General features: G+C 40.6%; 1 protein-coding gene across 2 annotated transcripts in view; it reads left to right on the top strand.

Moving 5' to 3' along the window:
• efcab11 (EF-hand calcium binding domain 11) overlaps positions 1–4800 on the top strand; it is a 34145-nt gene extending 29345 nt beyond the window's left edge. For both annotated transcript variants that reach the window (XM_066694615.1, XM_066694614.1), the window contains one exon: positions 4092–4800. In XM_066694615.1, the coding sequence (XP_066550712.1) occupies positions 4092–4176 (85 nt within the window). In that variant the 3' untranslated portion in view covers positions 4177–4800. The remainder of the gene's footprint in view (positions 1–4091) is intronic.
• The last annotated feature ends 7654 nt before the right edge of the window (positions 4801–12454 follow it).

Below are 12454 nucleotides of genomic sequence, written 5' to 3'. Positions count from 1 at the left end.
TGTGTTTCGAGGAATAGAAAGCTACACATTTATCAGGATTATGTTGCCTTACAATAAAGCAAGTTGTAGGCTTAGTTAAAATAACGTACTTTGAAAAACTACTACAATACAATTGTTTCCTTACATTACATAATCTGTTTACAACATGCATGCCCGCAAAGAAATTGCTTTATCCTCCCGTTCACCGACTGCTTTTTTCTTTTGTACGTCTCCCCAAATTTCCTTTACAGACTCAGTAAGGCAGGGATCTGTTTGGGGAAAGTGCAACTCGCTATTAATTGAGAGAACTGCAAGAAACGCGCATTCGAGTCATCAGTCATTCCCCAGCCAACCACCCTCCCCCTTTAAATAAAAATATATATATATAGCATCTTCATTGTGGCAACATGTTATCAACTTAAAAAGGTTGTTTGCACATGGTTTGTTTTTAGCACCAAGTGATATTAACTAATGACTTCTATTTGTTTTTTTAAGCAGCACGATTCCTGCCCGATCTGGCAGAGATCTCTGAAAAGGAAAAAGTCTGCCTATAGAGAACAGCTGTGTTTTATTTGGCATATGCTTCCCCTGGAGAGGCGTTGTGAGCTCCTGAGACACCGCTAAGGGCTCAGTAAAGTCCAGTAAAGTGTGATGTTTCGGAATAGGTTGTCTCCTTTACCCCTAAACAACGTGACTATGTCAGCATTTCTATCTTCCCCAGCAGTGCCTGTATTTGTGTGCATGAACAAAGGCTTTGAAATGTTTATCACTCACCTTACATAGGATATGGCCGGGTTTGGGATAGTATTTTAGTATATTTAGGGGTTCTTTTACATTGGTTATGAGTGTAGAACTTGAAGTCATCAGTAGAAACATAACAACATGTGAGGAGAGCAGTCTTGTGGGAAGTTCACCGTGTGATAAATACTGCTGTACGTTTCCTGGCTTTCATAATTGGATTTCCTTGTTTCATTGGAATGATACTGAAACCCTATGCTCTTGATAAAACAGTTTACGCTTTTGTATACTGAAAATGGATGCCGCATGTCGTGATCCATTGCTCAGTGGAATACTTTCTTGTCAGTGTGTTTTCAGCTGCCAAATAAATATTCTTCACTTTGCTGGTCTTGAAATGTTCTCTTAAAACATTATACTATGTGATTTAAGTACAGTTTGTGTCATGGGTGATAAGTGGCCACCAATCCCTTAGCTTGCCACCTCAAATGAATTACAGAGAGATGGGGAGCCTCGCTATCCCCTCTTCCTCGTGCAGGTTCGGCTTGGATCCCAGTACACACACCACAGACAGACTAAGGAAAGAGGTTATTTTTTCTCTTGCAGGCAAAACACGTTAGTATACTAAGCAGGGTACGAATTCTGCTGCTAAAGAAATGCCAGGGGGATAAGCCAACTAATCTAAATTAATAATCTGTTAAAATCACCTTTAATAAAAACACGGGTGATAAAAGTCTATAAGAGGAGCTTCGTTAATGAACGTAAATAAAGAGAAGACAATACTAAGCTAAAATCCTAAAACGAACTCAAATCATTTATCCCCCTAATCCAACAATATTACCGCCCACGGCCACGGCACAGCACAAACAGATTAAGAGTCCTTCATAAGAGTCTTGGCTCTGATCCGTGGCGCTGCGGCATGTCCCGCTCTTTGAAGTCCGTTCACAAAGCTGGTCGCAGGTCCCTCGGCACGGCGTCTCCAAGCCTCGAGAATCAGAAGAGAGAGAGCGGAGGGGGTCTCGGGAACTTGACGAGGCTGGAAACCCCCATAGCCTCGGATCCCTCTGAAGACAAGACAGCGAAATCCATACAGAAACTGGCTTCATAGCCTGCTTGTGCACCTGCTTGGGTATATTCTCGTTATTTGACACAGGTGAATGAGCTACACATGTATCGCCACGCAGTCCGTCCTGCAGTGGCCATTTTTAAACCCATATAAGCATCAATTATTGAGTTAATCTAATGTGTGAGAGTGGATAGTTCATGCCAATTGTGCTATAAATACATGCCCTTGTTTTTTTATAGTCCACTTGGCCTTTGTTTTAAGTGATGCTTATGTAACAGAAAACATGAACACGACTCACACTCGCGTTGCCCATAACTTCCATGGAATTCGCCTCGAAGTTACGGTTTACTTTGGCATCAGTAATGAAGTTCCTTTAATTAAATGAAGTTCTTTGGCACTTAGTCTACGGGGAGTCATTTTATTTCTTCTTACAATAAACCAACCATAAGCTTATTGCTTAATTGAATCGAAAGCAAGACTTGCATCTGTACGCCATACGTAGGACGGCACAGCTTTAACCTGAATGAACTGCAGAAGCATCTGTGGTCTGTCAGCTTTTTTTTTTTTTGTTGCTTTTTTTGGACATTGATGCAGTGGCTTATGCATTTTAGTGTTTTGCTGTCTTCGTTTCTTTAAAAAAAATAAAAAATGATGACTTGGCTGGTTTGCTGATGAGTTGATTAGCTAAGCATTCACTACTACAGCTGCCACACTGTCAGTAATGAGAACAACATCCTGAAGCCATGCACGATTATTCTGATTATGATGGTATTCTAGCTATGACAATGTGGTAATTAGAAGATCGGCACGCATCAGTGATCCTTCACCAGGGTTTAGCTTCCAAGAAATTCTTAATTTCTTACTGAAGGCTAATAACCGCTATGCCAAGACATGGTTCAAAATGCCATATCCCCTGTACCATCCGTTGTGCATGCAAGCGCTGCCCTACTGTGCCAATATTTCTGTGTGGTTTTTCACAAATTGCAGGTCTCTGTAGAACATAAGAAAGTTTACAAACGAGAGGAGGCCATTCGACCCATCTTGCTCAAAAGATTTAGTTTAAAATGTAGAATTAGAACTGACTGATAATACCAAATGGATCCAGAAATGAACCAAAAATAATGTTCTTTAAGGTGCTGTGACATCTGACAGCGCTGTACTCTTCCACGGGGGAGTGACACACCTTAAATGAAATCTGCTCAGGGATCGCCCGTAAAGCAGTTTTTAAAATTGGAGCAGATTGGTGCAAACCAGACCTGCCACACAACTCGAGCTCGCCGGGAGACATCAGGCGCACAGAGACCCTCCACTCGTGTTGGGAAACTGACATTAGAATGTAATTAGAGCTACAAAAGACATTTATTTGAATGGGAATCAGCGACATGGAACAAGGAAGCATGATTTTCCAGTTGCTGAATGCTTAATGTTGTTTTAATTCTCCTCCCTGTTGCTACCAATTTTTACTCACATCTGCTGTTTTCTCAGTTGATCAGTTTGAGACCCAGTGTAATAAAGAAATCATATTGAAAGAAGAAAATAAGCAGAGGAATGGCAGCAACTCTCAACTTACTGAACATCTGAACTGCATCCTGTTTTACGTGCGTTTGTGGTGATGTTGAAATCAGTATTTTCATACATGTGATGAGATCCATGTTGAGTATTTATACAAGCATGATCCTGGCATTTAAGAAATGTGGATTATTCTGATGTCGCAACTCCATTTTCTTGCTATGAAAAACAATTGAATATATCAATTTCCTGCCATGGAAATTTCTCCTTGCCGCTGTTCAACTCTCTAATATATATGTCTATTTTTTTCATTTTTCCAATTAGTCATTCTCTGATGAGATCAAACATGTTGCCTGCTGGGAAATCTTAGGAAAAAACTGTGTTTGTTTCATTACAGAAGTGAGTGAGGAGTCTGTTTTAAAAGCGGTTTTGTACAACGAATACAACTCCCATTCGATAACAACGCAATGAGTGTTAACTGCGTGTGGGGCATTAGGAGTGAAGTCCTCCGATTGGGCACCAGGGCTGCTTGCTTCGCTGGAGTGGTAACGAGGGACGATGCTCTACTCTAGCTCCTTAACTTGCAGCTGATTATGCTAATGATGCCGATCGTTTGCTAAGGCAATGGCAGAGTCCAGGGTGGGATCGCTGCTGGTGGTCTCTCTCTCAGAGCTATAGCTACCGTTGTATTTTGTTCATTTTTCGTTAAATATTTACACTTCAAACCTCAATTTTAACCTAATATATGTCTAACGATGGCTGTTTTTGTTCAGGTTACTGACTGTGTCCTTTTCCCATACAGGGAGGTGGATCGAGATTCAGACGGCCATGTAAGCTTTCTGGACTTTGAGTGTGTCATCAGTTGTGGACAAGACGATGACCTGTAGACCCTGGAAACATGGTAGATCAAATCATGGTGTTCATTGATGGTATAGAAACCAAACTGAGCTTACTGTTCAGAGTGGTTTGCTAGGATGAGATGCAATTTTAATATCATTGCTACCTGGAAAAGTGAATGTTTTTACGTCAGACATGCTAAACTCCAATATTTGAGCAAACTTCAGCTGCCACTTTTATATCACTGAAGTTTAAAAAAATAATATCGTATCAATCTTTGTCACGGACAGATTTATAGGGTTATATGCAAATAAACCATAATTTGTTCCATTGCAATGGTCTGACGGGATATTTCCAAAACTGTCCTCTCTAAACCGATGAAATACCACTTTTTAAAGTATTAATCCTCTGATGAAATTCATCTTCACCTGAGAACCTGTGGTGAGAGCATCTGAAATTGAATATTATTAACTAATTTCTCTGTAATCAATCTGACACAAAGTAGTTACCCATAACGGTGCATTAAAAACCCTCCATATTTTAAAATGTACATTTTCAAGGGATTTCGGAGGTTCTTCTTGTTCCACATGATTAAGGAACTGTAAATACTTGTTTGTGTTTTGTGAGATTTGCTGTGCTCCCTGCTGAATAAAGATTAATTTGTTTTTTCGTAATCAGGCTCGAGTCCTCGTCTGTATAGCCGAGCGCATGCATCCAGACTGCAGATCCATGGGAAAGCTCTGAAGTGAATGAGTGAGGAAATGAACTGGGATAAATAAAAGCTTTAATCAAATACATTTTAATCTGCACACCAAGCCATTTTTAGAACGCTGCAAAATGAATAGAAATGAGCTATTTTTATCTGCAAGTATTTCCTAAAGATATTTTCCTCCGCCACACCAGAAACCCCGGTCTCTCTGGGATGGGACCAAATTGTGCTTCCCGATGTTACATAAAAATACATGCAATATATTTATGGGAAGATGGATCCACCGAATAACGAGAAGAGACAGGAGAGAGAGAAATGGGCTAGAGAAGTAATGAGTGTGAGACATAATGGCAGGGAGAAAGGGACTTAAATGCCATTTGGCCAGACGCTTAGTAAGATGAAAGGATCCTTGTTGGACAAAGGAAATGCGGAAATGGATCTCAAGAGACTTAAAAAGACCTTCTGGAAGTTGGGTTAATGAAATGAAGAAGTTTGTAGAAGAAAGTTGGACAAGATTAGCCAGTTAGCAGGTCTGGGCAGAATCCCTGGGAAGGATCATCAGTAGATCAACAGAGGGTCAAGATGACGATTAGATACATAGTGCTTTTTGTGATGACTTTTTGTGAAGCTCAAAGGCTGTACTTATTGGGGTTTCTTTCTCTAGTTTCTGCGACCCGGGGCCTTTGTGTGTATGTGTCAATCATTTATACTACGCACCTGTATCTCTATAAAGTCGGTCTTTCACATTATCTCCCCAACATAAAGAAAGCCCACAAAGTTCAATATTAAGATGAGCTTTGGTTTATCTCCTGATGATTAACACACACATGCAATTTTAATTGGGCTTCGCGATTTCTCCTTCTTGTTAATGCTTAGCTGTGTCTTCAGGGACTTGGGGGGGGGGGGGGGGGGTGAATCAGCAGCTGGCAGTCTCAGGCGGGGCCATATTTATGTGCAGTGGCAATTCTACTGTAAACAGACCTGCATAATAAGGGAAATAATTACATAAGAAACATTTTATGCTTTTATAAAGACCTTTTAAATGAAGCTCTCCACACCGCGCATGAGTTAAGTGACATTCGCAGCGCGCCGCTGTGCTGTCTGCCTCCATGGAAATTAGCTGGGGAAGGAAAAAAAAAACCTTCCAAGAATGAAATATCATTAATCAGGGATGGCAGATACAAATGAGAGGCCTCGCACTCTGCTCTACCTACTTGCAGATACACAGTGTGACTATGCAAGGAAGAGGGGATATATCTGCAGTGTGCGGCCGCTCAGGAGACCCGTCGTTTCATTCCACAACGAGGGATTCTTTCGGTTCTTGTTCAAATATGTCAAACAAATAGCCTGGTTTCTGGTGTTGCCTCCTGTGTGAACGCACTTCATATGCAGTGATGTGTCGGCGGGGCTGTGCACATCATGGGAGATCACACGCCTCGGATATTTCAGCACAAGTTTTACGGCATGGATTTTCAGCCCAGCGCTTGGAAGCGGTGCGGTGAGAGGCAGTTTCTGTGAACAGCTGAAGGGGAGGGGAGAGAGAGCTAATGAGATGAGGAGTAAGCCCCGAGCACTGCCCACCCCACAGTCGCTCAGCCCAGCTTCCACGTGGCTGTGAGGTCACCGGAGAATTGCAGCCTATGCAAGTGATGGAGGAGCCAAACATGTTTTATTCACCAGGCAGAAAGTTGAAAGGGTTTTGTTTGGTTTGAACAACAAGGTTGTACCAACCAGTCAAAACAATTGCTAGAGTGGCGTTATCCACACCTCAGCTTACATCTCAGTTTATCCCAAATCAAATAAAGCCAGGATTGTTATCAAGGTCTCGCATACTTTATACTCATCGTGGCCGATGTGCATTTAAATTGTGAAAAGTTATTTAAAGCTTTTTCTTATTACTACAGAGTAATAGAATAGGTGTTTGCTATAAAAACAAGCGGCCACTTTATGTCAATGTCCTGAAACCAAAACCTGGAAGCACACTTTATACATCAGTATGAAAATACAATACACCAAATAACACATTCAACACATTGAAGTCTAGCGAATATCCATCCGCTGACATTCGAGACCTCTCTCCCATGACTCGGGATATTACTGTAACGTTATGTGTATAAGGGACACAGTGGGATTGCGTTGAGGCCTAAATTGTTTCACAAAAAAATTTGTTTACTTACAAGGCTGTTTGGTTTGTAATAGTTTATTCATCGCAAGACAAAGAATGTGTACGAAGCCCCCACTGTGCCGGCTATACCTCGAACTTTCTAAAGTAAATTCAGCGGCGGTTTGTGGAAATGCGCACCCCCCCCAACTGAGCCATCCCCTATTCAGCAGCTCCCTGTCACTGTCGCACACAGACTGTGAGTGCAAGTTCGGAGCCAGTATGAACATATTGATTTTCTGAGGGGGAGCCTATTAAACATGATTTATCGTTTTGTTGTTGGTCCCCGCCCCCCCCCCCCCCTCCGCGTGCTCTTAGCCTTAAGCCCAGTTTAGCCGCACAAAAGCCCTAATTTAATGGAGAGGATGGCGGAGGAATCGTGGGCTGATTGATTTACTGACCTGTCCCGACAGCAGTGGCCAGGTCGGGGCGGTAGAATGGTGCAACTACATGCTGTCAATATCAAACGCATTTTAATCACTAACATTATTTTCATGTCATTACTTTCAGGTAGGGTAATGGAGTGGGATAGAGAGAGAGAGAGAGAGAGAGAGGGAGGGAGGGAGATCTCATCCACAGCTTCTCATTGGAAGTCATTTGGATCTGCGGAATCACCTGCGATCGCTTTGCTGAAGGAGGCCCATTCCTGGTAGACCATCACTTGCTTGAAAATAACTTATAGTCTTATTGTGTCTCCGAACTCTGCCGTTTGTAGATCTTTTCCTGATAAAATGGTTCCTGGAACTGCTCTGTGGAGGTCTCTGGGTCTCGATCAGAAGTAGAAGCAATCATTTATAAAAGTATATAAAATTATGCAGTATATGGTAAGAAAGTGATGAGTCATTATCTTTGTAGGCACGAACAGAAAACCTCTTTAAAAGGCTTGAGTGTCATTCTGTAAAGTATCTGCAACTTTTGATTCATTGAGTTATATTTAAAAACGTCGATGACTTTTATATTTTAAACATCCAGAGAAAACAAGCAATCAGCAGTAATAATAGAACGACATTCATGATTCATGTTCAGACAGTGTAGTTTATTTTATTTATTTTTTCAAACCAGACCTGAAATGCTTGCAGCGGTAAGTTAGATAAACCAATTGAACTTCAAGATATAGATTCCCTAATAGATGGAGCTGCCCTCCTCGTTGTTCTCCGGGTTGCTTTGTGATCTTTCGAGAGCCAAGGGCCTCACTCAGCAAATACTAATTAAAAGCACCAATAGATTAGAAAGTGTTGAAATTCATAATGTGCGGAGTTCGGCTCAATAGGCGGTGGTAAATATTGCTATCAACAATGAAAGTTGCCGTTATTAGCCAGATTATGTTCGTTCTGTATTTGATGTTGATTCAGCCCAAGGTGTATGACCTACTTAGTGTGTATCATTCAGTGTTCGTTTAGAAATCTGAACACCAGTGCGTTTATAGTAGGAAATGGTCAATTATCATTAAAGATATAAAGATTACCGCGGTAATTACATAAGTTTATTTTACATAAATAAATGTAGGAAGTTCACCATTACTTATGAGATATAGTATTACACTTGGTGTTTAACTAGCTAATTGATTTATTTGTAATCTTTGTGATATTGATGTTTGTGTAATAGTTTGAAAGATAATTCAGATGTTCCCTAATAATGTAGCATTAAAGTTAAAAGACATTGACATTAAAACCAGGTTAATAAATACATTTATACATACATGCATGCATACATAAATCGATGCAATGAACAGTAAATACATTTTTTTAAGTATTAGAAGCCTGTTAAAAAATCCTTGAAAATCTTTCCATGCTAATCAGTTTCGTTTCCGTTATGGCAAAGAAACACTCCGGGGAAAATGTTGTGTTACTAATGTGTGTCGTTTTGAAAAATGCAGTGCTTTTGCTTCCCTTCTCCGCTGTGTTGGAAAGACGAATTTCAATTTTCAATTTGTCAAACTGGAGCCAGGAAAACTTTTTATATTTTTAAGTCTTTTGCCAAAAACAAAAAAAAATATTGTTGTTCTTCATTCTAAATAGAACTGCCCCTGATGTTGTTATATGAGACAGATTCTTGACTCCAGGTCAACCACCTCTTTCTTTTTTAGACATATAATTGCAATGCCTATTTCTGTGGATGCTTATAATTGCGTAATGTACCAGCAACATGTAGCTCTTAAATTTTACTGGTTTGAGTTTATTATCACTATTATTATTATTTAGTGTCCAGCTAAATGATTCCAATTGTATTACACTTCCTTGAAAATGCCATAATATATGAAGAGGCCCAATGTGGTTTTCATTATATTTCTCAAGGGAGTATGTGACTGAAAAAAGCTATGGAGGTATAAATATAAGCTCTTGTGGCAGGATGATTATATGTGATTGTTTAAATCCACATCTAGTCTAAATGTTTATTGGAGTTTTCTATGTACAGTGATGTTCTTATTCTAGTTGTTGTAACTTTATTTTGCTGACATCTTTGTCCCAGACGACAGACAAGTCAGGGAACTAAAACGTTACAGAACACAGGTTGCAGGTTCATTGATCTGTATCAAGCAACACTTTGGATACATTGCTTTACATACTTGGCAGCTATTTGTCGTTTCACAAAATAACTCCAGACATTACATGCAAATTGTAGTTGATGTGGAAGTGCTAGCAAACCAATACAACAAGAACTATGCAGTGTTTACGAACCTACTTCCCAGTTGTGGTTTCGGATGACTGATGTGACACCTTGTACCCAATAAGTGAAAGAAACCATCCTCCGACATCCTTTCTGCACACGGTGATAACGTAACACACCCTGACGAGAGGATCTGTTGAATTATAGACGTCTGTCTAGACTGGCACCTCCAGGATGGCTTCTCGTGCCACGCAACTGAGCGATGTGCAAATCCATCTCCCCGAGATCACTCGAACACTCTTGTGCTATAGTCAACCATGTCAGAGCACAGACGTTTTCCTCGCCTCTCGGGGCTTGTGGGATCAGTCTGGTATTTTTATTTAGAAACAGTGTTCTCTCTACGTCTTTGCACATCTGGGCACTCTGGAAAACGAGTTTTGAAAACTGTTACGGTAATCTGAGAGAACGGAAAGACTTAGTATGGAGGCTGTGAGGACCTGGGTTGCCCATCAGTGAACCGTTGTCACTCATTATAGTGCTGCAGCAGGGAAACGCTATCTTGCTGTTCATTGGGATTATATTGATCCCTTAACTCTGATTCACTGTTATTAACCACCGTGCTCAGGAGTTGTCCGCAAAACTAGTGAAGCTTAACGAATTCTTGCTCAACATCAACAGGGAAAGGCATGTTCAACTCTCACAACACAGAATCGTTGCTCTAAGCTGTGGTATAAACCTGCACTGGCCACAATACTGATGATCAGCAACAACCAACTGAACTGACCATTAGGTGGAAAATGCTGTAACTATTTGAAATGCTATATCTGGAATATGAGACATCTTCATCTTGTTTTCTTGAGGTAAAGATTCGTTGCTCATGTATATCTGCGATTTTGCACATACAATTTCAAAAGGGAGAAAACAGATGGAGGGAGTGTTACACTAAGTAGATCAATACTGAGATCAATGCTGTTATGAGGGCTCAACTTGACCCCGGGGATGGTGCGTGGCAGAACACATAAGGTGCTGCATTATATTTTTAATCTCTTTGTTCCTTTGAATAGTTTTTAAATGGGCCCTTAAACACTCGCATAGGACACGGCTCTCTGCAGTTTCAAAGGCACACATTTTGCAGTCATGCCTCGGGCAGAAATGAATCACAATTTTATATCTGTGTTAAAAAAAAACAGAAAAAGGTATTGTCATGCTAAACCTTTGACTGTAACCAAGACAGACAATCACTAAAAATACCCCGGAAAAAGACCATTCTCACACTCCACCAAAATAACATGGAGGCTCCCTCATTTAAATAGAAAATATATATTTTATTGAAATCCTTTTTGCATCAGTATGCCTGTTTTGTTTTTGTTTGGGCCAATTAGGTGGTCTTTTCAGTCATTTAAGTCCTCCAAGGCATTAAAACAAGGAGTAGGTCATGTGGGCATTTCAGTGGGAAGATCCGAATCTTTACCATTTCATGGGATGCATGTAAAAGGAAATACACATTGACATAACAGACTCATTAACTTCTACCACCCCTTTTCTAATAACTTCAGATATTAAGTGATAACCATCTCTGAGACAACATTCCCCGGAGCTCAGGGCCGCCATAGGTCTCATTCAATAGGCAGTGGAGTTTTAAAAGACTGTAAAATAGGAGAACACTTCACTGATTGAATTAACAGCCACAGAGGGGGTAGTGTCTGGGACTTGGTTGCCGTCCCGGCCGCAGTGGAGACCACACACCTCACTTGTATTCAGTGACTATAGCTTCTTACTTTTCTATAATATTTTTTTACCCCTTCATGTTAAAAATAAGAAAAAACATTATCTGGGAGGGTAACAGATATCGTAGCAGTAGGACATTACAACATTTGTCTACAACTGATTTTGCAGGGTTAGTGTTTTAGTTAGAGATTCAATCATATTACTCTGGATCCAGCAGGACTGGGGGCTCTATGCTGTGTTACTCGCTGTTTCCCCATAATTCATGTCCCTGGGGATGCCAAATATTGTATTAGCTGTTCAGCTACAGTACACTACAATGTTTGCCATCCCCTGATTTACTAGGGTCAACATTTAGCAAGACACTAATTGAATTTATTTTGCATTTAGTAGGTCTGCAGGGTGTATGCTGCTGTATATTATTCTAGGGGATCCCCTTTTAAAGAAGGACGAGCTAAATGTTCCCACTCTCAGGAAACAATTACTCTGACTGCAACATTTCCCAGGTAGACAGGAAACCTTTAGGAAATATATATGATACTATACACAACTCATTGGAAGGTAATTAGGCAAATTGATAAGCAAACTTCATACATCAGGGTATTAAATCAGTAGGTTACATGTCCATAATTAAAACTTAACAACGTGAATGTGTCGAATAAATGTTGGGTGTGCCATGGAATATAGAAAAAGATGTGCATGAGAAAGATCAAATATTGAATAAAGAAACCATTCTCATGAAGGTCTTATTGCACTGATGTATATCCCATAAACGGGTCGAGGGGTCAGAAGTTTGGCGTGCAGCACAAGATGATAAAGTGACATTTGTTACTTTTGTTGCATTGTTAATGTACCTTCAGTACATGGGAAAACAGTGAGCAAATCACATTAGCATATAAACTGATGATGTGTGTGTTTGTGTGTGAAGCTTTCCAATCTCTCTGACATGTATAATTGCGACATATGTTCGTGCTGTGGTCCGCTGACAGACAGCGCTGGCGGGGGGCGCGGTGACGTCACGCGTCAGCTCGGCTCTGGCTCTTCCGCAGTGGAAACGAGGCAGCCGGCCGCCGTTCGCTCTTCCCGTCCGCCCTCCCTCCGCCGTTTTTCTTTTAATGCATTAATG

Source organism: Amia ocellicauda, chromosome 21, assembly GCF_036373705.1.
Source record: "Amia ocellicauda isolate fAmiCal2 chromosome 21, fAmiCal2.hap1, whole genome shotgun sequence".
Taxonomy (NCBI): domain Eukaryota; kingdom Metazoa; phylum Chordata; class Actinopteri; order Amiiformes; family Amiidae; genus Amia; species Amia ocellicauda.
This window is presented reverse-complemented; position numbering and strand designations above follow the sequence as displayed.